Genomic DNA, 24,087 nt, shown 5'->3' with positions numbered 1-24,087 from the left:
GAAGAAGGTGGCGAAAGCGTGGGGTTCATTGCGGGTCCTAGGTCTCTTTCAATCACCACCTTAGATAGACAGAGGCTCTCTGAGTTGACGACTAATTGCCAACTGAGAGGTGATAGACCTGTGGTTCAGTTTTATCATCTTATTGAAAAATGGAAGTAAATTTGTACGAAGAGACCCTAGAAGAGGTTATTATTACGAAAAGCATACCTACTGTAATTTTCTCGGTAAAATATTTTCGCATGTTAAAACGTTTCATTGTATATTATTATATTTCCATAGATTTCCCCAATTACAATACACGTTAAAATAATTACTATTTTTCTCGAAATAAAAGAATAAATGGGGGTGAACCAGCCATTATTCCGTAGTCTAAGTCAGTTCAAACAGTTCACTTTAGTATTTTAATGGCGACGATGCGATTTAGGCTCTTTATCTTCCACACGGATACTAGAGGGAGCGCAGGACGACGGCACGCGCAAAACAGCCATATTAGTTACCTCCATTCCGGCCAACTCATCCAATGGACGAATGGGTAGGGCCTCCTTCAGCTGATCGGATAGCGGTCCGCTTGGAAGGCAATGGAATCCCATCTATTCATACGAATTCGTACACATACTCAAGTTTAATGGGATATGGTAATCACATTTTTAAGATTTCAACTCTACCTTGACAGTTTCAAATTCAGCTGGCTGGCATCCAGGTGAACACTTCAGGGCTGGCTCGACTGAAAAACAGCGCTTACGTCCACGATGAATCATGCGGTTGCGGGAGAGCTCACAATCAGTTTCGGCACTGCGGATGCCCATTGATAGGACGTGCTGCTGGAACATGGGTGCCATGGGACGTCTATCGGTGAGTCCAAAAACAGCATGCGATTCTTCTTTGATGCATTTGTCTTGAATACGACGCAGAACCTCTTTTTCTCCGGGTGTTTGAGCGCTCTTGCATCCAGCCGGTTGCCTCAACTCGTAAGCAACACTCATCAAGTTTTCAGGCAGGGGACATTTTTTGGGTCCAGCCAGGTCAGTGATCTTATCGCCTGTTTGGGAACCACACAGGCCACACAAGCGTCCACGATGAATGGGGGAGTTCAGGAGGATGACCTCTTCGGCACTTGCAGTTACGCGGATCATATGGCTTGGTGAATCCACTTCCATAAATCCGTCACTGGTCACGCGGATAAGGGCAATAATGTTCTGATCCACATCCCTGACCTGGTAAACGCGGGAAACGTCGTTAAAGACGTGTTCCACTTCATTGATCTTGGCCTTCTTTTGAGCGGGGTTGATCTCGATCTTTTCACGGTTCAAGTACACAGTCACAACCTAAGAAAATATACAAACAAAAATTCCATGCTTTAAAACAATTTTCAACATTCGGCATTTAAAACGACGCTTACTTTTGCGTTCTTTTCTTCACGAGCCAAAACAGCCATTTTGTAGCGACCGGAACAGTCCTTGGTGATGAGCTGATCGCAGCCTTCGATAGAAGTATTGTAGGTGAGGCCATCGTAGGTAGTAACGGAATCGCGATCAACCATGCAGAGACCTGGACCACCATAAACAGCGCGGAAAGCGGTAAGACGAGGATTGAAGGGCAGGACGGCTTCGGCCAAAGGATGGATATTGATGCCGTGGTAGAATGTATTCGATTCAGGTTTGTAGACACGCAGATCCATGGAACCAATGATTGGATAGTAAACGCTTTCAATGCGGATCTGGTTGGCCGTATTCTTAACGTCCACCTGGTTGTCCGACATGTGTTCGCCCATCCAGCGGCGGAAAAGGTTGCTCGCCTTGGTAGTCACGTTGCGCACGAATCCGGGCATCTACATTTGAAAATTAGTTCAAATTCTTTGCATTGAAAATTAGGACAAAAAAAAATTCTCTTAAAAACCTCGTTGTAGTCGATGGTCATAACTCCCTTGTTCAGGATCGAAGCCAAGCGGCGAGTAGACAAGCACTCTTCGCTAACCCCACGTCCGAAAAGTTCTTGCTTAGCGCATTCACGCTCCTGCATCTTGGATTGGATGGTTGAAGGAATTTCGTCCTCACTGCGGGCCATTTGAGCCTAAAAACGTGTACAATAGTTTAATCACCATAATTTTTTACGAATATTCTTTTGTTTATATAGGGGAATTACGTTAATGATGATTTTGCGATCGTCAGTGCAAGATTTGCCGAAACCAATCTTGATGGAAGATGTGCGTGAAATATCATCACGCAAGAATTCTTCGCGACGGACTACAGACGGCCTGGGAAGTTTGGCGTCAACATCGACACACAAAACAAAGTTTTCTCCCATCTCCGAATGGAAGCGTTTCTCCACCTTGAGGCTACCGCGGTGTGATCGACCGTAATCTCCAACTCCGTAAGAAAGTGAGGTACCGAAAACACGGGGTCTGGCACTGCCAACTAACTCAACGGCCATATCGAGAGAATAGCCAACAGGCTCTGCCATCTGACTGAAAAGTTCCTGGAATTTGCGTTCTTTTCTACCGAATTCCTCGAAGACGTCTCTTTCATCAACCTTTTTCATCTTCTTCATTAGACCCTTGTTTTCACGTTCTTCTTCTTCTAGCAGCTCAGAGTTGACGTCTTCACCCTGTTTAACAGCTAGAGCAGGAGGACGTATTTCATGTCAAAGTGAATAAAATTATTTTTCATAGATATTTTACGATGACTTTACCAATGGAGAAAGAGCTTTTGATGATCTTGGTCTCAGATTTTGCCTGGTCCAAAAAGAGGTTGGTCTCGTGATAGCGAAGAGTGGATGGCAGAGCGCTGAAGAGCAAGTAACCGAACCAATCTTGGTTGTAAGCGTTGGGGGCTCGCAACGCCTGAACATCACCGCGTTCAGTCAACAACATGTTCAAGCCCAATGCTTGTCCACCGAAAGAAGTTTCAGTCTTAATGGAAAATAAAATCGTTAGTTTATGACACTTTGATATTCATGAAAACGAGTAATAAAATACCTGCAAAGGTTTGTTCAGAAGCATGATGGGTTTGGTTTCAGGTAGGAGCAAAGACGGAGTGTAATCACCCAGTTTGCGGATGGTGGTGTATGGGATAACGGCATGGCGGGCCAGACGCAATTTGCTACCCAAAAATTCCCAGGTGGTCTCAATATTGGCTTTGTCCATATCGGCAATGATGGAGAAACGACCAGGCATAGCAGCGATCATTTCAACATGAACACCAGCAGTCGGATATGAGTGGCTGAAAGGCATCTCAAGGGTGATTTTGTTGCAGATATCCAAATTGAAGACGGGCATGATGGTACCTTCGGTCTGAGCCTTCAAAGTTTTCATCGATTTGAAGTCAACATTGGTGCGAATATTGGTCTTGACGGAGGCAAAGAGACGGACTTGGGCGATGCCTGAATATGCGAGACCCATGGCTGATGGGACGCGCACGAAAACATCGATCATGGGCAATACTTTGTGTACGCTGAAGGAAGATTCGCTCTTAACACTACGTTCAACACTGCTGCGGATCAATTTCTCCGCCATTTTCTCAATGGTCAAAGGAGTGATGGCCAAGAATCGTTGGTAATTGTCCATGAAGTTGACGTAGATGAAAATTTCGGGTTGACCGGTGGCACGAGCTTCAATTTTCAGTTCTTTTTGGATTTTCTCTAGATCGGGATGAGTGTGCAGCGACTCGTCCTTGTCGGATTTTCCACGGAGGAAAGTTTTGCCCAAAAATTTGTCAAGGAACTTCTCTGGCTGCTTGCTGTTGATGGAAACGTCAAACAGACGAGTGAACCAAGGACCAAAAGTGAGGTACAAACTATTGTAGTGGTTAGAGGGAATGAAGGATTCGTATCCGGGGAAGTTGACGGTCTTGGTGATGTAACCGAGACGGCTCTTCTCCTCGTAACCGGCCTTCAAGTAGTTGGAAGAGACGAAAGAAGTCCAGCGCATGGGCTTCATCATGGGCAAAACGGCCTCGGCACGTTGAGTAATGTCGCGGCGCTTGGGGTCCTTGTTGCTGACCAAGCTGGCGATGGTGGTGTAGATGTAGTGGGAGACTTGGTCGTTGGGCTCGACCCAGGTGCTCAAGGCAACGCGTTCCCAGAAAGCGACGGGAGGGTTGCTGATGAAGAGCAGAGACAGAGCGGCCAAACGGATCTCGGTTTCTTCGGCTTTGTTGAAGTAGATGGGCATCAAAATCTTGGAGACGATCTCCTCCTTGTTGACGGCCATGGTGCTGAGGGCATAGATGGCTTTGGTGCGGAGAATGTTGCAGGCAGCCCTGTCTTCAACATCCTCCATCGATAGCGAATCCTCTTCTTCTTCGACAGCTTCTTCAAAATCGGTAACAACGTCTTCCTCGTCAGTGAATTCATTAAACAGTTCGAATTCCTTTTCCTTGGATTTTTCAGTCTTGATTTCGGATTTCATCTTTTTCATTTCCTGTTTCTCTTCTTTCACCATGGATTTGATTTCCTTCTTCTCATCTTTTTTGCCTGATTTGAATTCATCTTTTTCTTCCTTTTTGGCGGATTTGAAGGCTTCCTTGTCCTCCTTCTCGTCCATCTTGATATTTTCCTCTAATTCTTCATACTCTTTCTCATCCTTCTTGGCAGCTTTTCGTTCTTTCTTTTCATCCTTCTTGCTCAACTTGGCCGATTTCTTGTTATCTTTCTTGTTCTCTTTTTTATGTTCTGGCCTGTGAGTCTTCTTATGGCTTTTACCAGCCTTTTCCTCCTCCATCTCACTGCGAAGTTCTTCTTCGAATTGGTCCAACAATTCTTCGACGGAGGCATCCTTATTGTGATGCTTCTTCTTGTAGGCCAGCCACTTCTTTCTCCATTCTTTCTTCATCATCGGCTCTTCGTCGTCGCGCATGGAGCGGCGATGGCGTTCGTACCATTCGGCTTCAAAGTGGCTGCTGGGCTCGCAGCTGCTGATGTGGGGCAAGATGGAAGGCAGAATAACTTCGTGACCGATGTTACCCAAAGCGGCCATCATCGCGATGCGCTCAATGTCATCGTTAGCCTTCTTCAGCTGCTCGTTGAGCCAAGGAACCAACTGGCGAGTCACCAGTGGGTCGCGAACGGAGCAAAATTCGCCCATAATCATCTTGGGGAACAAATTTGTGCTCGTAGTGCTGTTGACACAAGCCTGGTAGACGAGACGTGAAACGGACAAGGCTGTGGCAAATTTCAAGTCTCTGTTGCTGGCGACCACTTCAGATTTCATCAATTCCTATTGACAAAATAACCAGATTGTGTAATATGAATAAGAAAAAAATGTAAAAATTTCTATTACAATTAAGTTGATCAAAAGCTGCTTCGTGGGGGTCTTGACGGTAGCAGGAAGCGTGGATATAGAAAGGACGGCCTGTTCGCCTTGAAGACGGCCCTTGAGGATCCATTCGCGGACGACCATCAAAGATGGGTTGGTGCCAGCAATGACCAAAGCATCCAACATCACTTGGCTGCACGAATGAAGTGAAATTTACTTGACGAAATTGATTTTACATTTTTAAGTAATCTTACCTGACGGGGCTCCATTCGTCACTTTCCTTGCTCAAATGTTTGGAAACAAAGGCGAAAAGCTCAGGGTACTCCAAGTTGGAGATGGCTTTACGCATCATTTCGATTTTATCAGCGACAAACTTGCCACTGGGATCAGTGTAGTATTCGGTGCCTTCAATATCACGAAGGATCTCCGACAAGAGGCGATCAGCTTCCTCGATAGCTTTTTCGTTACCAACATCCATCACCAACGGAGTGTTAATATCACGAAGACCTGGTTGGCTCATACGGGAACCTTCCGTAGCATGCTCTTCATCGTAAGCGTAAGTCAAGGATTTGTAGTGTTGGATATCAGCGGGCATCTTCATCATGGTATGATCGCTTTTCTGGTTCTTGATGTCCACCAACTCGATTTTCTGAATGGTCAAACCTTCAAGGGCCTCAGTTTCATAAGCAAGAGGCTTGGTAACCAAGCGATCCATGGTCTTGATGCGTTGAACGATAAAAGTTTCTTCGTTGATTTTGCAACCGAGAATCCTAACAAGGTCCACATGCTAATAACAAAAAAGGATGAAAATCATGAATAATACAAATTTTGAATACACATTAAGCAAATTGATCACCTACCGCCCACTCGTTCTGACAGCTTGCGCCGCTAGTGACGTCGCACTGCATACCAGGTGTGCTGATATAGTTAAACACGGGCAGGTTTTGGCATTTGTCAAAATCACGGTTCTTGACGATTTCGTAAACAGGGAAACCCTCGCAGAGCTCAGGTACAGCCAGCAATTGCGGATTGGAAACCAACTGCTGCTTGGGGATGCGGCTAATGTGATACCAGGTCTGACATTCACCACTGGTACAACCCTGAAATGGAATATTTTCATAGTTAAATGCTGAGTAAAAACGACTAAAAAGCATTCCAAATTACCTCCATTGTGTAGTAGACGGTATTCTCGGCGTAGTAGGCACCGTGTTCTTCTTTGTGGAAGACACCAGAAGCTCCATCGAGCTGCAGTTGCAGTTGAGCGGCTACGGCGCGCTTGAAATTGACGGTCCACAGAGGTTCCGACTTGCTGATGGCAACATATTCAATCTACAATGACAGAAGAATTTATCATCTTCAAATTTAAAACTGCAAATATTCTTTTACCTTGCCATTGACAATCTTCATCTGAATTGGTTTAATAAGGTGTTCCTTATCCATCAGTGGGACGTTGGTGCCAGGATCGGCCTTAATAAATTCTTCTAAAACAGCCTCATTGAACATTTTTCCACTCAAGTTGGTGAACTGGTAAATTGATTTTTTGTCAAATTAGAGGGAATTGTTTTTGCCGTTACTGTGTATTAATAAAACTTACGGCAATGTTGATGGTGCTGTGATCCACGGGTTCAACGGTCAGACGGCCTGAAATTGATCCTCCAGAGATAATGGGGCTGATACCCATCATACCGGTTGAAAGGAAACCAGAGTAGTTATATTCATAGACGCGACCAACTTTCCAAACTAATTTCAGCAATATTGTTGTAAGAAAAATTTTAGTTAAAATTTGTTTTTTAAACGTTAACAAAAGAAAAAAACAAAACAAATTAAATACCGTTGTGAGTAGGAACAGCAGTTTTCAATTCGAAACCATCGTGGGGTTTAGTGGGTTTGATCGTTTCAAAGGAAGACCAATCCTCCAAACCTTTCAATGGCTTGCTCTCAGCAGAGCGTGTGTTAACATTTTGGCTATGGTTATGTCCGTGGTGTCCATGTTGGTGATGACCACTGACTAGTTGTTCGTCAATTTCGATATTTTGTTCATCGACGTCGACAAGAGAGATGAGACCACAAGCGATATGAGCACCCGAATTGCCAGTTTTAAGACTTTCGGGGCCGTTACCGCGACCCAAATCATCGGCATTGGCATGAATCACCAGAGCACGGTTGAGGACGCTGTTTGGCTGGTCTTCGTACAAAGACATCACCTGGGACAAGATGCTGATGTCTGCCCGAGAAACCTGGCCGGATGGTATGGCCTGTAATTGTTTGTCATCATAATAATTTTTTAGCAATTGAAAAAACTATCGTTTGATAAAATAAAATAATTGTTCGTATACAGTATTTGAACAATATTACAATAGCTTAAGACAACAGATAGCATATCAAGCTTACCTTGATGTTACCGAGATCACCAACATGACGGTTAGGATCACGGGGTCCTCCGTGGTGCTTGCCAGTCGGGTTGAAATGAGGTCCAACCTGGTGGCAATCGGCTCCCAGCTGGTGACCTTCGTGCACGTGCATGCCGTGCATGCCCGGCTCCAGGCCATAGACGGTGCCGCGGATCTTTACCGGGCTTTTAGGAGAAGCCTGCTCAAAGATAACTTTGCCATTGATTTCATCATTCGAAATCGATACAACGGCACGGCGGGGTCCTTCGACGGATTTGCCAGCGCAGGCACTGACCGCAATCACTAGAATTCGTAGTGCAATGTTCAGGTTTGTTAAGGAAAACTATTTTAAAAGTAAAAGAAAAAAAATTAATGAATTAGTATAATACCAATAAAAAGAGCGAAGAATCGCATCTTGGTAACCATGTGCCTCAAAAATTGCGGCAATGGGTAAAGAGACGAAACACAGTTGTGGCACGTGAGAAAGTTCGCCTTATGTAGCCTTCCTCAAAGATGGCCCATCAGCGGATTTCAACTAGACTCGTATGCGCTTCACAGATAACCTCTAATATAACGAGGTCATGCGCAAAAAAAAAACGCATCGTGAGCTGCTGAGACTGCTCGACATATATCTCTTCAATTTAAAATTTCCACATCTTTGCGCTTCCAAAATTTGCTTAGCTGTGTGTGCCCAGCTCATCGATTACAGAATCACACCACCATTGCTTTCCCAAAAGGTTCTTTTACCAATTATGGGATCAGTGTACAGTGAATTTGCAAGGGCGATTGTAGACAAACGCGAGGAACCGCAATAACAAAATTAGTTGTCTATTTTAATTTCTACATAATTTTTCGTCTTTATCAAGCTCCAGTTGCGCTGTACGCAGCGTGGGTTTGACCATCAAACCCGCATGACCTGAAAAAGCAAACGAGTCTCAGTTTCATCTGTGTACTTGCCTCGCTGATGGCGAATCATGTTGGTAAAAACAGCTAATTTCCGGTCCATATTATCTAGGATCTCATTTCGCTTTCCAACTGCGTGCTGAACTCCACAACAACTTCCCCCCAACTCGAAAAGTCTGTCCCATTAAGATGCTTCTCACTTTCAAGGGATTTTTAAAATTATTATTTATTTTACATTTTGCAAGCGTGCAATCGTCCAAGCTCGAATGGCGCACTTTGAACACATCAAATAACACAACGTCTTCCTGACAATGTCCGGTTATTGAACTAAAATTTTTGACAAAGTAGTTTGGATGAGTAAACGATTTTTTATCGGCAAATGGCTTTAATTTGGCTACTTGTAGTCAAGTCAAAGAAGACACATTGTAACACTAAAACCTTTATCTATAACTTTATCTGTATAACTGCAACCACTTTCTAATAAAAAACTCACGAGGCAAGGGAGGGTGGATAGAACTTTTTTAGAAGCAGGAAGAAGGATGAGCATATTGTCAACAGCATGAGAAAAAAAATGTCAAATCGTACAAACTTTTTCACCAAGTTGGAATTTTTTTAAAGGTAACCCCCCCCCCCCCCCCCCGACACTTATCTCGACGATTGTGAACGACAGTACTTATTTTTACATTTGTTAATTATTTAAAATACTTATTTAATGTATATTTTTCGGCATATTCGGAATGAAGACGAAGGATTTAGTTTTTATCAAATCATCCTGTTTCCTGTTCCAAATTTTCCCTTTTCGTTCCAATAGCTAGTAGTGTGTTTAGCTGACTATCTTTGGTCACCATCACAACTTATTTTAACACTTCCCGATGTCAACTAACACTGAACGGATCGTACTCATATAAAAATGCAACATTTTGTACCATTTTGGATTGACACATCGTAATACGCCTTACGTTTTTTTACTATCAACGTCTATTAACTGACTACCTTACTGTATTTATCCATAAACGTAAGATTACCATGAGTAACTGAAGATTATCCTTTGGGTGCAGGAATGTAAAATGGAGATGTTGACAATTTTCGTCATAGATGATTCCGGTTTCTCCATCGCCCGATGAACTACTCAGACGGCACAAAACACGCCTTAGCAACTTCTACGGGAGGAAAAGGGCATCCTAAGGAATGGATGTAATCTTTCCAAACGGATCTCTCTGAGCTCCCGGTATCACTTCCCACAAATTCCACTAAGCCTCCCACCTCCAGAAGACTACCCGAAACACTCCTACATCCCATTTGTATCCATTCCTTTTTTTTCGTTGAAATATTATTATGTATAAATTGCAACCCTTAATTTAAAAAAAAAAAAAAAAAAAGACACATTTTTCAGGTATTTTTTTTATTCGTATTTAAGCTCAACTTCAAAAACTATGATCAAAAGGTGGTGGTCTAGCTGGATTATGTTGTTTGCAGTCAAAAGTAACAAAGTACTGCAATAAGACCTAGAATATCCAATGTAAAATATTACTTGTATTATTCCACGTATGTAAGACATTAACTAACCTTGAGCTGAACTTCACAAATTGCGAACAATACCTCGTGGTGAAGCTAGTTGAGCTATGGTATTTTCTGTAAAAAAAACGCAGATCTATCTGTATAGTGCACATAGAAATAGTGACTCCCCACGAAGACACAGAAGACTGTTTTTTTTAATGACAATAGGCCGCTTTGCTTGGACGTTGCCTATTTTCAAAATCAGCGTTGTTGCCATTATCTTTTTTTTCTGCAGAAAGCATGGTGTACTAGCATGGTGTAACAACTCTCCATTTTAAGGCCTATCTCCAATGAAGCCTGTTTTCTGACGAGGTGGGTGTGGCCTAACTGAGGTTAGATATAGCCGACGCCACCATCGGAACTACTTAGAAGTACTGAGGAGATATACTAGTACCGCGATAGGAAAGTGATTACAAATACAGTGGTCTAATGGATAGAACACTCGATTGCAGTACGGGAGTCTCGAGTTCAAACCCAGTATAAATCTTTCTTTTTTCTCCTTTCCTAACGTAACCTGGCCACGCGCGGCGCGTACAAACAACAAGTAAAAACAAGATTTTTTCCCACTTCTTCCACATTTTATACCAACTAAACATAAAAATACGATAATATAACTACACAAAGGTTAGAAGTTAATTTTGATATGTAACAGGTAATGGGATAATGGGACACGTCCCCTTGTTTGGACTTAGAAATTTTTTCAAGTAGGTGCAGCCTTTACCTTTTACTTCAATATCGGCCACTAGGCGTCTCTGACAATATATAACCTAGACCCCAAACAGGCTTCAGCCGAGATAGGCCGTTATAACAAAGAGTTGTTACACCATGCTAGTACACCATGCAGAAAGTTGCGACATTTTATTTCGAAGCATTTTTGTCTTTCCTTTAAGGCTTCGATGAGGTCCAAAAACCATCTTTCATTTTCACTTTCAGCTGGAAGTTTTTTAGAAGGCATGGAGAAGAGCTCTTCTGTTTGGGCTCCCGTGTAACCTTCCCATGAATGTACTAAAATAATCTCCAGTATTTCCGTACGAAGCGAAGGTCCAAGTCCACAGTAACATTTATGCTGTATAGGATAGGCACCTAGGACTGTTCATGTCATGCTGGCTGTTCATTTAATATTCATGTGGTATTCTATGCCTGTTATTTTTATGTAGTTTTCCTCTTCTCTTGTTCCAATAACCTGTTAGACGTCAACTGTTAGAACTACATTCAAGCATTAAGGAGAGACGAAAAATGAAGAAATTTGACCGAAAACGATACCAAAATTGACCATCAGATGGCGTTTTAGTATATAAACATAACAACACCGTTATCCACGACTGAGATATTTTTGACCTGTTGGTTGCACTTTCATTTCTCACATTTTCGGATAAGGGACTGGTGAACAAAAGTATTGTTAAGTGTACTATGGATCACGTGAACAATGGCAGCTTTGTTTCAATTAGTAACGAAACTTCTACAACCACTGATGTTGGAAATAGCACAGATACTCTTTTCAATCAAACTGCAGGCTCACCTGCACACGATGACACTGTTAGCGTAGTTCTAATACCATTGGCAATTATTGGACTCCTCCTTGCACTTGCGGCAATAGTAAATGAAATTTAAATTATTATTTCTTGAATGATTTACATAACCATTTATAATTTCACACAGATCTTTATTGTAATCCGGAGAAGAACCACTAAACAAGCATCAAGACGTCAGTTTGCCCCAGTTTATTATTCTGTGGAACACGAAGAGAGTGGCAATGAGTGGGAATCTCAGCTCATGGATGAAGAATTGGCCAGACATGCCAATATTGTTAAGGTAAGGATCATACAAATGAATTATACAACCTATCGTGACCATGTTTTTTTTTGCAGCCAAATCGTGGAAATCAAGCCAGGCTCCAGTTTGAAAGAGGTGGCACTAAATAGACCTTTACTGAGTCACCATACCTATTGTGATTATTAGAACTAGAACAAAGAATTGTGATTCAGCCTTCTGAAATCAAATTTTAAGGAGCCAAATACAATTGTGATTGAAAACAATAGACAATGTATTATTAGAAGCTTACAATCCGTAACTGACTTTTGTTCACGTTGAACTACTGCCACTGCTGTTACTGTCAGCGTTCAATGAAAACAGCTCCTCGTCGAACTCAGAGTCATCCGAAGAACCAAAATATGAATTGGTGTCATCGTCGTCATCATCAGAATCACCGTCATCAAACTGTTCACCGTCGGAGGAATCGCTAGAACCAATTTCCACATCGATGCCATCTTCATCACCACCGCCGTTGACCAATTCATCTAACATTTCCAAATCTTCATCGGAATTCTCTGATGCACCTCCATCGTCATCTCCTTCTTCATCCTCCACTTCGGATCCAACGTCCTCGTCATCCCGTAGCCTACCCACATCATAGAGTCGCACTATAGACTCGCTGGGGGTATTGAACTCTCTTGAATTCTCCACCACAGCTATCTGAGTGTCATATTTGTTGGAACACAACCCATAGATGCATCGTTTGACATCGATCGTGGCGATAGACGAGTAGTCCCCGGCGTCTAACGTCTTGAAGGATGAATCGTACATGGGTTCTTCTCTACTTTCCTCTTCTAAATGGACGGCGTAGATCACGTCACCAGAGGCTGAAAATGTGACTTGGCATTGGTCAAGTGCTGGTACTGTTCGCAGCAAATGGAAGGTCCTAATATCCCAAACCTCGGAGCTTGAGATAATTTCCAAGCCGTTCGGGTGGAAAGTTCCACTCAGCGATTGATTCAGCTTATCAAATTTGTGAATCTGTGTTCCTGAAAGGCAGTTGATAAATCAGTTATTATTCATAATGATAAAGTGATTTGCTTTAGAAAAAGTTACCTGACACAGCGTCCCATAGAACACCATCGGAAAGAATCAACTCGTCGCTGGGATGGAAAGTGGCACGGTTCTTCGAATAATTGTTGGATGTTGTTGGCGTCAGGCTTAACAGCTTTTTACCAGTAGCTACATCATACACAGTGGCGGTTTCACCTTTTGTACCAACAATTTTGTCTTGTACAGTTTTGCTGAATTCGACGTACTCTTCTTCTTCGAAGGAGTACTTCATGTCGAAAAAATCACCGACAGCCCACAAACAAGAGAAAGGCGGGCGGTACATTCCCGACGTCAGCAAAAGATCGCCCGTCCAGTTTGGCTCAATGTTGAAAAGGTAGTTTTCATGGCATTGATATGTTGCCTCTTCAGCTGCTGTGTTGACGTTGTACAGCTTCAACTCGCCTGTTTGGTTTCCAATCATAAGGAATTGCTCACAAGGAGAAAACGCGCAACAAGTAAACGTCTCGGAGTCGTTGCGGAAGGTCCGAACAGGTCGGAATCGGGAGTAAACCAGTTTGCGATCCATTCTTGCTCCGTCTAATCCACCAAATCGAGGGTGAATTGCTCGTTTTTGAACTCTAACTGCGAAATTTGTTGGTGCTGTGTTCTTTGATTTGGCATCTGGACATTTATGTGGTTGAAAGAGGTCGAATTGTGGACACGTCACCATAGGCGTCTTGCAGAGGGCATGTTGATTCATCAAGTACTCGGTGACAATGGCATCTAACGAAACGCCACGAGAAGTTTCAGCATTTCCACCATTGGCTCCACTAATCGATTTATTCATCGTTGTAGGAGAATCCCAGTTTGTGACCTTTTGTAGAGCTCTGTGCTGCGTACTGCTACCTTGCTGTGTGCTAGGAGATGGCATTCCTGGCCGCAACCGTCGACTGTTAAAAGAAGGCTGGGAATATAAATAGCATTGATACATTGTCATAATAAATGCTGCTTTACCTGCTGGCCAAATTCACTTTAATCATTCCGGCTTGTTGGGTAGGGGTTGAAGTCGATGGAACTGCAACAGGAGTTGTTGGGAGAGTCACAGCCCCTTGCGAATTAACACGACCTGATCTACTAGGTGTAGCTGGGGTGCTTCCTGTAGCGCGGTAGGGTGGAAAGTTAGAACTGGCTTGTTTTATGGGAAGGGGAGGGAGTCCAGCTTCCTTTATTAATATCGAGGCCGATTCAACCATATTTTTGCTTAGTAGATGCTGATGGATTAGTTGAAGCAACTGCTTTTCATTAAATTGGATTCGCGTTTGAGCCACCTAATACGACACGTCAGTCTCATAAAAAGAACAATACAATATTTGAAATATTCTTGTACCACGTCCGCCTTGTGTATCTTCGCTAAGGACAATTCAAACTCGTTAACATTGGACTTGATTCGACCGGAAACTTGTTCCAATAATTCAAGTCCATACTTTTGAAACTTTACGTGCTCCTGACGTTTATCTTGCAACACTGGTTCCCTCATAAGAACCTGTATTTGGTAAATGATCAGTCACAACTCGAAAAACATTCACTAACGTAATTTACCTGTAACTGGCCGCTGGTGAATAAAGGTAGTTTACCCATGATCTGTCGGGCATTTTCACTACGCGCGAGACCTAGTAAGGCCTTACATGCTAGCGCGCGGATAGAATCGGCATCCGTTATGGGTGTTTTAACAGACAAAAGATCCATTAACACCATAATTCCGTTATGGGATCGTACACATTCCCAAACTTGGTTGAGAACTTCCTCGCTCGTTCGGCTAGCCTAGACGAAGTAAAAATACCATAAATATCGAATGCCTTTGATATGAATAAGGGAGTACGTTACCACACTGCGCCTTTTAGCGCTACCATTGAATCTGCCAACAGAACCCCCAACCCGATGAACAGGTGCGCAGACGCAATGAATAAGCACGCAAAGGGCGGCGCGCTGGACTTCTGGATCAGCCACTATATCTCCTTCGGCTGCCCCAAGCAGAATATTAATGCCTACAGCGTTGGCGTCATCAGGTATTTGAATATGCTCACAAAATAGCATCTGAACTCTGAACGAGACTGAACAAACCGCTAAAACGTCCTGCGAAATATTAATTAAAAGTTTCATTGTCAACTATGTGTACTGCAACTTTTTAAAAATATATTATTATTTACCAATGCGCTACGAACAGTTTCTGCCCGGCCCGTGAAATTCCATAGATAAGATATGGCGATAACTTGTAGAAGCAGAGGGATACCACCAAGGCTAACAAATTCATTAACGGGCGACCAACTAGCACGAAACGGAAGCAGTTCTTGCGCCGTTGTTATCAAGTCAATAATTTGATCCGGGTTCAGTTTAATTGCTTTGTATGGCGGCGTCGACGGATGGGGAGAGCCCCCCATTTCACGAACCCTGATGCGTTGAAGGTGTTCAACTTTTAGAGCAAGATGGATTTCGAAGTATCGCTTCAATGCTGAACACACGTGCCGGACGGTTTGGCGAGCGGCGTGAGATTCATCGTCATCCAACAAATCGTTGGCATCTTCCATTGAAAGTATAGACAACGTGCTTATCATGTTGTACAGCCGGCGAAGTCCGTCTTGGGCATCAAACTGCTCCAGAATGATGCGAAACTGAAACGATGTTCCAAAAAACATGGTGGCATGACATCGTCCTGATTCGTGAGAACACTCTAGGAGCCAAAGGGCGTAACGGACAAGATCTTGAATAACGTGATCTGGTAAGAGACACACTCTTTCCATGGCATCCTCACAATACGCAATGTAGTAGAGGCACATGGCTACTCCTGTGGCGGCAATACTTGGCCGTGGAATTTCAAGCAAGCGATGTAGTCCTTGATGATGAATAAATTCAATGGCAAATTTTTTGTGACAGAGCAAAGCTCCGAGATATTTCAGGGCTTCGAACGACAAACGTGAATCTCGCGTCGCGCTAAAGTTGATATAGTTGAGAATTAGCTTGAGGGCGTTTTGCTCGAACATGTGGACTAGTAACTCTTGATATTCGCCCATGGGTGTTAAATACCGCAAAATCAAAATTTGCCGAGTTGAATCTGTCAATGGATGCATTTGGTATGTTCCTTTATAGAAAGAAAACGTATTGAACCTAGTCATGGTATCATATGCGATAACATACAATACATGCATGAAAAAAAATTGACTGGATGAAGTTTTTTTTTACCTATGACATACGATTCCATTTCAGCCCACGAAGAGTTACTAGAGTCATTCAATGCAGATCCATTTAAAGAGGCATTTCCATTCTTTCTCTCTTTGGCTGCTTTTATCCTTCCCTGAAATTTCTTTCCTTTATTACTCTTTTGTAGTTTCCCTTTATCACTGGCCAAATCATCAGTGGCTGGCCCAGGCATGAGTTCAGCATCTTCGTCCTTCAGGATTTTTGAACTAGAAGTTGCTTTGCCTTTCGTGCCTGTACTTTTAATAATTTTGCTCGAGGTACTTGGTTGGTCGCACAAGAATTTCGAACACCTTTTCACGTTTGGAAGATCATCTTTTTTCCTCTCTTCGAGACATTTTGTTTGGATTTCCCACAACCTTTTCAACATAAGTGGTGCTAAATGAGCATTTAACTCGCGAAAATTTGCTGCCAAGTCTTGTAACTCCATGGCAGCAGCTAATAATCCTGTAGCATAGCTTTGAAGTGGTTCAGGACCCTTTTCTGCCCAACTGAAAAGTCTGTTGATCAGCCCTTCAGTGTCTTGGAACACAACAGACACTTCTAATCCTGGCATTAAATCTAGCACAAGACGCGCTGCAGCAGTATTTAGTTCACGGGAGTCTCTGGTTGAAATGCCTAACCTTGTCCAGTAAGTGTCACGTAAATAGTCTCCAACTAACTGTTCCAACAAAAAGATTTTTCATTAAAATTCTATTTAAGATTAGCAAAGGTGACGACAATACTTTTTGCATAAAAACTTCCTTCTTGAATATGACTTTCAGCATGTGTCCAAAACTGCAATTCGGATTTCTAGAAGGGTTACGGTCATCAAAAGGATCTGGATCCATTTTCAGGTAGTTTTCTGTTTCTATCTCCAAAAGGTCAGCCAGTCTGATACCATAGATGTAAAAAAAAAACGCAATGAGAGATATTAAATGAAGTAACGATAACATTTTCAAATAAACAAACAACATACCTGGACAGGTATGGAACAGGATCAAATGTGGGTGCTATGTGGTGTTCCTCAAATAACCTCAAAATAGCACTGACATCTGACATTTCAGTCAGATTGACGGTGTCGTTAGCCATTCTGATTTTCTAATAAGTAGATTACGTTAAGCAACTTTAAGTAGGCTATAATCATAAGTATTCTGAAATCAGGAATGAAAATGTTCGTTCGAAACCAACCGCAAACTCACAACCACAGTCAAACAATTTCTATCGATATTTGTAGGAGTTGAAATATAAAAGTTAGTATCCTTGTTGAACGTTAAACAACTCACCTTCAGACAGTAGTGTCTACTTGAAATCACAACTAATTTTATTAAACAAACTTTTTAACTTTAGGAAAGAACCAATTTTCAACCACGTTCTTCTTGTTACTAGACTTCCAACAGCATTGCCAGACTATGGTTTAAGGGATTCTGTTGTTTCCCATTGTCTTTTGTATTCCCTGCTTCTCTTTTTGCTGTGTTGGGTGCTGTGTTTCGTCTGTTTTGTTAGAATTGAAGCACAGAAAACAACGTCTGTCATCTCATTTGATATAATTTAATTCATGAAGGAAAACTGAATTTAACCTCTATTGAAGATTTTCTGACCAACTCATCTCATTCGTGCATTTTTCATATTTTCATGGGGTTATTTATGTGTTATTCCAGACTAGTTATTCAAGAACCAAGACATATTTAGAAGTTGATTTCATGACTTGACAGCACTGTCGGTTTTCGCATGGCGTATTGAATGATTATTGTTTGTCGGCTGTATCACCTGTATTGTAAAAGCTTTTTGGACTTTCTTAGAGTTTGTAGCTGTGATACCTTTCTTTCTAGCATTTCATTTATTGAAAGTTAATTTGCGTGTTTATGTCAGTATTGCTAGTCGTAGTACGATAAAGTTGATACTGAAAAAAAGGAGAAGAAATGGCCGATGTTTTGGATATTCTGGAGTTGGGGAGACCGGGAACACCAGAGGTGACGAAAGAAAGTATTATGGGAACTCAAAAGCCGAAACCGAAATACAAACCCAAAAATGAAGTTTTACGCAAACCGGAGGGAATGGCACGAGAGCTTTTCAATCTCTTAGTCAATGACAGTAAAGATTCTGCACCGCTATTCCCCACTGATACAGGTAAAATTTTATTTGTATTGGTGATTATCAGTTTTAAGAGAAAAAATTTACTGGAGCTTAATTATAATAAATGTTTTGCACAGGTAAAGGTTACAAGCAAACAAAGGCTCAATTAGGAGTTCGTAAAGTGAGACCATGGAAATGGATGCCATTTACCAATCCAGCCAGGAAGGATGGAGCAATTTTTCATCATTGGCGTAGAGCAGCAGATGAAGGAAAAGAATATCCTTTTGCCAAATTTAATAAGGTTGGCTTGTATTGTTCAAAATCAATTCAGAGCTCAACAATATTTTATTTTTAGCAAGTTCATGTCTGTTCTTACACGGATCAAGAGTATCATTTACTCCAGCTAGATAATTGGACAAGGCAAGAAACAGATCATTTGTTCGATCTCTGTCGGCAATTCGATTTACGTTTCACGGTTATCCAAGACCGCTGGGACAGTGTTCGTTATTCAAAAAGATCAATTGAAGAATTGAAAGAAAGATATTATGATATCTGCAATATATTAAACAAAGTATGGGTCCTTTCTGTTTAACATTGTCATTTAGTAATGCAAATTTTATGTTCTGAAGGCTCGGCATACTACAGGTCCCGAACCTAAGAATATTGCTTATGATGCCGATAATGAAAAGCGTCGGAAGGAACAATTGAAAAGACTATTTGAACGGACATCGGAGCAAGTCGAAGAGGAAGCTAACTTACTTCAAGAGCTAAGAAAGATTGAAGCCCGAAAAAAGGATCGAGAAAGAAAAACACAGGATCTTCAAAAACTTATCACTGCTGCAGACAGTGGAGGCTCTGTCACGGGTGCTGCGACAGATCATTCCCCTTCAACACATCGAGGAACCCCTCCTGACAAAAAACAACAGATCAGAAAGAAAAATACCCCTTTTGTTACGCCAAAAGCCAAACTTGAGCTTCTGGTAATTGATCAATTTTCTCTTTCTACAACGTGCATAAGCTCATCTTTCTTTCTTTCCATGGTAATCGTAAAACTTGACGGAGAGTAGCCTTCTGTGGAGACTCCTAATACTGGAATTAAATTCCCGGAGTTTAAAGCCAGTGGTGTGTTTCTGCGCTCACAACGGATGAAATTACCTCCTAGTGTTGGCCAGAAAAAATCAAAAGCGATCGAACAAATGTTGACAGAACTTGGATTGGGTAAGAAAATACGTTTTCATCTTATTCGCATGTTACTATTTTATTGAGCGTAGAATTGAACCCAATGCCTACCGAGGATATATGCCAAAACTTCAACGAACTTCGTAGTGACTTGGTCCTTCTATACGAATTGAAACTGGGTCTCTCGACATGTGAATACGAATTGCAAGCTCTAAGACATCAGTATGAGGCTTTAGCACCTGGAAAAACCTTGGAGATTCCACCCTCCTTGCTTTCTAATAATGACCCAACGATTCAGCCTGAAGAGATTCCGACCCGACCGAAAACTTTGTCTGAAGTCATCGACATTGTTGGCTCCGCTGCCACACCTATGGTAACTTTAAACAAAATATGATTAAAATATGAGGAAATCTATGTGTTTTTTATGTTTAGCGCAAAAGAAAAGCAGCCCTAGAACAGAACAACATGCTAAAGAAGATAAAAAATCGAATGTGATTGCCGTCATTTATTATTATTATTTGTGTGTGTGTGAGCTGGAATACACTTAATTTTTCTTTTCAAATCTCCAAAAGTCAACTTCAATGTCAACAGAAGTCTTGTTATGGAATTTATACGTAGCTGGTAAATCGTATCGCAGTTCTGCCAAAACGCGGGCATCCACTTTCCAACTAGGCGCTTTCCGGTGAAAATAGTCGCGTGTCGACGATTTGTGTAAGGAATACAATACTCCTTTGTCACTCAAACACTGAAGTCCAATTTCTAAAAACAATGAATCTAATCCCTTGTTATGCTTTGTTCCAAAAGGGGGATTCATGACAACAGTATCAAATTTTTTGTTGTCTCCCAAAATCAGAGGTAAAATTTTCACATCTGCATGTAGCAAATCAACTTCATTTAACTCAAACTGATTTATGTTTGAATTTGAGATTTGCAATGCCTCTTCATCAATATCCACCCCTAAAACATAGGATGCTCCTAGTAACACTGATCCAACTCCCAAGACACTGCACCCACATCCTAGATCTAGAACAGTTTTCTGGCACAAATCTCCATAGGCACTTTCAATAGTGTGAAGCATACAAGCAGCTATATGAGCTCTTGTTTCATATTGCTCAAGAAGGATTTTTGGCTTTGAAAATCCATCTAGATCTTGTAGATGCTGCTCAAGCTCTTTTCTCTTCATTAATTTAGCCATGGTACTTATTTGGTTGGTTCAATTTTTTCAAGCCTGGGTATTACTGGTAAGATGAAATTTCCAAATGAAGAGTCTTGGGCCACAAAATATCCAAAGGAAGAAGTGTGAGCATGAGTTAAAGCATGGCGTATTGCTGGATTCAGTGAATCAGATGTACTCTGCCAAAGTGTATAACAAACAGTTAACATACTGAAAGTGTGTTGGGAAAATTTAACTCACAGGTATAGCAGTAGAGGCTGGTGTGGGATTCAGGGTAACTGCAGCACCCTGTTTTAACAAAATTTTTTTTTGCAGCTGGACTTCCTCAAGTACTTTACGACTTTGATCTTGAATATGTTTAGAAGAAGTTATGACTTTTCGGATCACACGCCATTTTAAGACAAAAGAATACCTTGACGGGTAACTGGAGGTTGAAACGTCATTATCTCTTCGCAGTCAGAAGAATATACCGCAATCGCCAATTAGAAAAAAATAAAACTAACATCCCTCTTCATGGCTACTATGTGCATAGACCTGTTCCAACTTGCAAGCTTGCGATTGTGCTACCATCTACCAACCTGTTATAAAACATTTAAAGATTTCATGTCAAATTTGGTTCTGTGCTTTAGCGACTAATCTGTTCAATCGATATAGATAACATGTGCTATTTGTTAAAAAATGGCGGAGAATATTGTTATTTTAAAAAATTTATTTCTGTCTGTTTTTCTTTTCAAATTTAATAGCCAAATTGGCCAAACTTGTATAAGAAAACAAAAAAAATATCAGGCAACGTTAGAAACAGACGACAATGATTTTTTAAACTTTTTTGTTTACTGTAGTGAATGCTGTGTACTGGGTTATCTGAAAGGAAGTTGTCAAAGGCGAGCAGGTTAACAAGTTATTTTACATTTTTTAAGGTTTATCGTTGTAAGTGAAACTTGTTCAAAAATGAGTGAAAATAATGGGCACGAAATGGCAAAATCTCCTTTAAAGGAAACTATGACTTCATTAAGTAGAACACCTAAGGGCCAAATAGTATATGACCGTGATCCTTTGGAACCCATCAAACAATCAACATCAAATAGTAAATCCGGTGTCCTTTTGTCAGAGAACATATTTGACCAAAACCCTGCTCCATCACCAGAAAAGTCTATTAATAGTCAATACTTTCAGCATCAGTATTCTGTGCACCATCCAAATCCTGGTTTGAATAACAGACCTAGCTTGTTAATGGATACTCCGGTACAGCATACTGAAAAAAGCATCAACCAGTTTAAATGGCAACAAGAACTCTTAATGATGCGCAATACTAATCAGCTAGAGGAAACAACACCAGTCTATAACTTGAGCAATCATATGATTATGCGGTTGTTTGAGCTAAGAGAACAACAGCGTTTGGTAAGTTTGCTGAGATTCCAGTTGATATCTGAGTTCATTTATTTGTTTGATTTTTAGTCAACAGCAACCAGCTTCATGAAAAAAATAGAAGATTTCAAAGAAGTTTCTAGGAAAAGTGATGAAGAGGAATGTCTTAGGAAGAAGCAAGAACTTGAAGAAAGACTCGTGCCAAAAAGAGAGTCTCAGGTAGATGTTGAAAGGACCATCCAGCGCCTTCAAGATGAAGCAAAACAGCGATTTCGACAGAAAGAAGATCAACTTGATCAAAAACTAAAAGAAATAAAGTCGATTCAGGAAAAAGAGTTGCAGGAAGGTTTGAAGAAGAAGACGTTAGAGTTGCATAGAGCGGAAGCAAAACGACGGTACTCTCGATGCATTTACTTTATTTATTGTATTTGCTGGTGTACCATATTTAGTTCTGAATGTAGTTTGTATCTACACAAGTATGCATTTTTATTTATGCTTTTCTGTTGTTTTTTTAGGAAAGAAATAAGCTCTAGTAAATTGGAATCGCTTCTGAAATTTCTTAGCGAGTCCATAACCTCATGCCAGGAAAGGGATTCTTTTCTTCCGACTGTTCAAATGAAAGTCGACCGCGTAGCTGGTTCGTTATTTGATCTTCCTCGTGGTTTCCTTAACTAAAATTCCGTTTTAGCTTTAAAAGCTCAGTTTCAGGTTGTTGTAAACAATGTAAACGATGAAGATCCCCTCAACAGCGCGATACGCAGTGAAGACATCCTTAAGCAGGTCGAAGATCTTGTTGAAGTCATCAGAGACGATATTGCGAGAAATAATGCCATTGTTCAAGAGAAAAATGCTTCGTCTAAGCGTCAACAGCCAGAGCCCGCCTTACCTTCGTCAGCAGTAATGCCAGTTACCTCTTCTGCGGTAAAGCAAGAACAGCGAAATGATCAACTTGGTCGCCTTGAGAAGAAGACCTGTGACTCGAACGGAGGACATCAGGACCTTGATTTCGTTAGAAGGGAAGATTTGTTAGTGTATTCACAACTGCAAGCGGAACTTCGTCAGTATGAAGCCAACACTGCTGCCTTTTCCAGTGATTCATCACTGAAGACATTGAGATTCGAATTACAGAAAGCCGTCCTTCATCCTGTCAACGAAATATCAGACCAGTCTGGGCAGCACCTTCAGGATAAGCTCGACAGACTCAGAAGCCTCTTGCAAGGTAACGCTGTGCATGTCGGGTCAAGAATGGTAAGGGCTACCGAGCATCCTGGAGGATTAGAATATTGCACTAACTTGCTGGCGAGAAGAATGGTAGCTCAAGGAGAGGATCAAGTGAACGTTAATCCAAAGGCAGCTTTTCCAATTGCTGCCATAATTACCGAACTTTGGTTAGAATTTCCTGTTTTTGGTCGCTTGGTACTTGCCCATTTTTATCGCCAATGTCCATATCTTGTCCCATATTATTTACCCCAGCAAGAGGGCCAAAGCAATGAAGACTACTATAAGTCTTTAGGATACAGGTACAGTGGTGGAAAAGTGGAGCAACAACCGACGTATCTGAAAAGAATGTCGGGGGTTGTACGTCTGTATGCGGCCGTTCTAATTAGTTTACCAAGACGCAATCAACCTCATCCTCATGGGTTAGAACATGCCTGGAGATACCTAGCCGCTCTCCTCAATTTATCACCGCGCAACGATATTACATCCGCTATTTTGGTCGAATTCTTAACTGTAGCTGGTTCTGCAATGTCAAAAGAATACGGAAAACAGTTCCAGAAAATGCTTCACCTGATCTGTACCGAATATTTTACCATGATCCGAAACGTTACCCCCAAAGGTTCAGGAGGAGGTCCAGTTACTCGACTTGAAGAATTTCTACATGAATCTATCACAAAAGGAGGCATTGCACCGCCTGCCGGGCAACTTTCTCCCCGATTTTGGTAGAATAAATTAACTTGTATTGTTGTATGTAAAGTTTGTCAGAATGCTTCAGTGTTTCTGTGTAATTCCATTATTGTGCTGTTTACACATATCAGAAAAGGAAAAACGGTTATTCACGTGTTTTTTGAGCTGCTGTTCAATCCGGCCTAGTCTCTATATATAATATGCTTACTATAGACGTGTTAAGTAGATCGGAAAAAGCATATTGCAAAAGC

General features: G+C 41.5%; 5 protein-coding genes across 5 annotated transcripts; 2 read left to right on the top strand and 3 right to left on the bottom strand.

Annotated features, from left to right (window-relative positions):
- Positions 1-242: 242 nt before the first annotated feature.
- Positions 243-20,314, bottom strand: LOC130692311 (vitellogenin-like). The gene is made up of 17 exons (XM_057515395.1): positions 20,310-20,314; positions 8,031-8,076; positions 7,643-7,944; positions 7,083-7,506; positions 6,846-6,991; positions 6,638-6,775; positions 6,416-6,580; positions 6,112-6,351; positions 5,506-6,038; positions 5,276-5,444; positions 2,975-5,212; positions 2,689-2,908; positions 2,143-2,615; positions 1,897-2,070; positions 1,400-1,828; positions 666-1,325; positions 243-590 (listed from the first exon to the last, which is right to left on the bottom strand). The coding sequence occupies exons 2-17, from the start codon at positions 8,065-8,067 to the stop codon at positions 402-404; spliced, it is 6,537 nt and encodes a 2,178-aa protein (XP_057371378.1). The 5' UTR covers positions 8,068-8,076; positions 20,310-20,314; the 3' UTR covers positions 243-401.
- Positions 11,382-12,023, top strand: LOC130693093 (uncharacterized). Its single transcript, XM_057516219.2, has 3 exons — positions 11,382-11,697; positions 11,761-11,913; positions 11,970-12,023. Exons 1-3 carry the CDS (start codon positions 11,512-11,514, stop codon positions 12,021-12,023), a joined length of 393 nt encoding a protein of 130 aa, XP_057372202.1. The 5' UTR covers positions 11,382-11,511.
- On the bottom strand, positions 12,009-17,547 carry LOC130692348 (DDB1- and CUL4-associated factor 1-like). Its single transcript, XM_057515453.2, has 12 exons — positions 17,424-17,547; positions 17,117-17,238; positions 16,884-17,031; positions 16,144-16,819; positions 15,114-16,042; positions 14,791-15,039; positions 14,506-14,727; positions 14,294-14,449; positions 13,921-14,234; positions 12,970-13,856; positions 12,164-12,902; positions 12,009-12,090 (listed from the first exon to the last, which is right to left on the bottom strand). The coding sequence occupies exons 2-11, from the start codon at positions 17,227-17,229 to the stop codon at positions 12,184-12,186; spliced, it is 4,413 nt and encodes a 1,470-aa protein (XP_057371436.1). The 5' UTR covers positions 17,230-17,238; positions 17,424-17,547; the 3' UTR covers positions 12,009-12,090; positions 12,164-12,183.
- LOC130693218 (mRNA export factor GLE1-like) lies at positions 17,750-23,978 on the top strand. The gene is made up of 11 exons (XM_057516344.2): positions 17,750-18,267; positions 18,351-18,514; positions 18,569-18,784; positions 18,843-19,193; positions 19,281-19,431; positions 19,485-19,765; positions 19,825-19,883; positions 21,484-21,964; positions 22,022-22,326; positions 22,447-22,568; positions 22,620-23,978. Exons 1-11 carry the CDS (start codon positions 18,060-18,062, stop codon positions 23,873-23,875), a joined length of 3,594 nt encoding a protein of 1,197 aa, XP_057372327.1. The 5' UTR covers positions 17,750-18,059; the 3' UTR covers positions 23,876-23,978.
- LOC130692950 (rRNA N6-adenosine-methyltransferase METTL5-like) lies at positions 19,878-20,603 on the bottom strand. Its single transcript, XM_057516051.2, has one exon. The coding sequence runs from the start codon at positions 20,585-20,587 to the stop codon at positions 19,937-19,939; it is 651 nt and encodes a 216-aa protein (XP_057372034.1). The 5' UTR covers positions 20,588-20,603; the 3' UTR covers positions 19,878-19,936.
- Positions 23,979-24,087: the final 109 nt, after the last annotated feature.

The sequence above is a fragment of the Daphnia carinata genome, chromosome 1 (genome assembly GCF_022539665.2).
Source record: "Daphnia carinata strain CSIRO-1 chromosome 1, CSIRO_AGI_Dcar_HiC_V3, whole genome shotgun sequence".
Taxonomy (NCBI): Eukaryota; Metazoa; Arthropoda; class Branchiopoda; order Diplostraca; family Daphniidae; genus Daphnia; species Daphnia carinata.
Note: the sequence above shows the minus strand (reverse complement) of the source record. Positions and strands in the feature narration are given on the sequence as shown.

Excerpts from the sequence above, each read along its gene's own strand:
- LOC130692311 (XM_057515395.1), bottom strand. The coding sequence starts at position 8,067 with ATGGTTACCAAGATGCGATTCTTCGCTCTTTTTATTG. Across the intron at positions 7,945-8,030 it reads ATTCTTCGCTCTTTTTATTG|TGATTGCGGTCAGTGCCTGC; the intron begins GTATTATACTAA and ends TACGAATTCTAG. Across the intron at positions 2,909-2,974 it reads TTCTGAACAAACCTTTGCAG|ACTGAAACTTCTTTCGGTGG; the intron begins GTATTTTATTAC and ends TTTTCCATTAAG.
- LOC130693093 (XM_057516219.2), top strand. The coding sequence starts at position 11,512 with ATGGATCACGTGAACAATGGCAGCTTTGTTTCAATTAGTAACGAAACT. Across the intron at positions 11,698-11,760 it reads TCCTTGCACTTGCGGCAATA|ATCTTTATTGTAATCCGGAG; the intron begins GTAAATGAAATT and ends AATTTCACACAG. Across the intron at positions 11,914-11,969 it reads GACATGCCAATATTGTTAAG|CCAAATCGTGGAAATCAAGC; the intron begins GTAAGGATCATA and ends TTTTTTTTGCAG.
- LOC130692348 (XM_057515453.2), bottom strand. The coding sequence starts at position 17,229 with ATGGCTAACGACACCGTCAATCTGACTGAAATGTCAGATGTCAGTGCT. Across the intron at positions 17,032-17,116 it reads CCTGTTCCATACCTGTCCAG|ACTGGCTGACCTTTTGGAGA; the intron begins GTATGTTGTTTG and ends CTATGGTATCAG. Across the intron at positions 14,235-14,293 it reads AGATACACAAGGCGGACGTG|GTGGCTCAAACGCGAATCCA; the intron begins GTACAAGAATAT and ends GTGTCGTATTAG.
- LOC130693218 (XM_057516344.2), top strand. The coding sequence starts at position 18,060 with ATGGCCGATGTTTTGGATATTCTGGAGTTGGGGAGACCGGGAACACCA. Across the intron at positions 19,766-19,824 it reads GCTCCGCTGCCACACCTATG|CGCAAAAGAAAAGCAGCCCT; the intron begins GTAACTTTAAAC and ends TTTTATGTTTAG. Across the intron at positions 22,327-22,446 it reads AGAGCGGAAGCAAAACGACG|GAAAGAAATAAGCTCTAGTA; the intron begins GTACTCTCGATG and ends TTGTTTTTTTAG.
- LOC130692950 (XM_057516051.2), bottom strand. The coding sequence starts at position 20,587 with ATGGCTAAATTAATGAAGAGAAAAGAGCTTGAGCAGCATCTACAAGAT.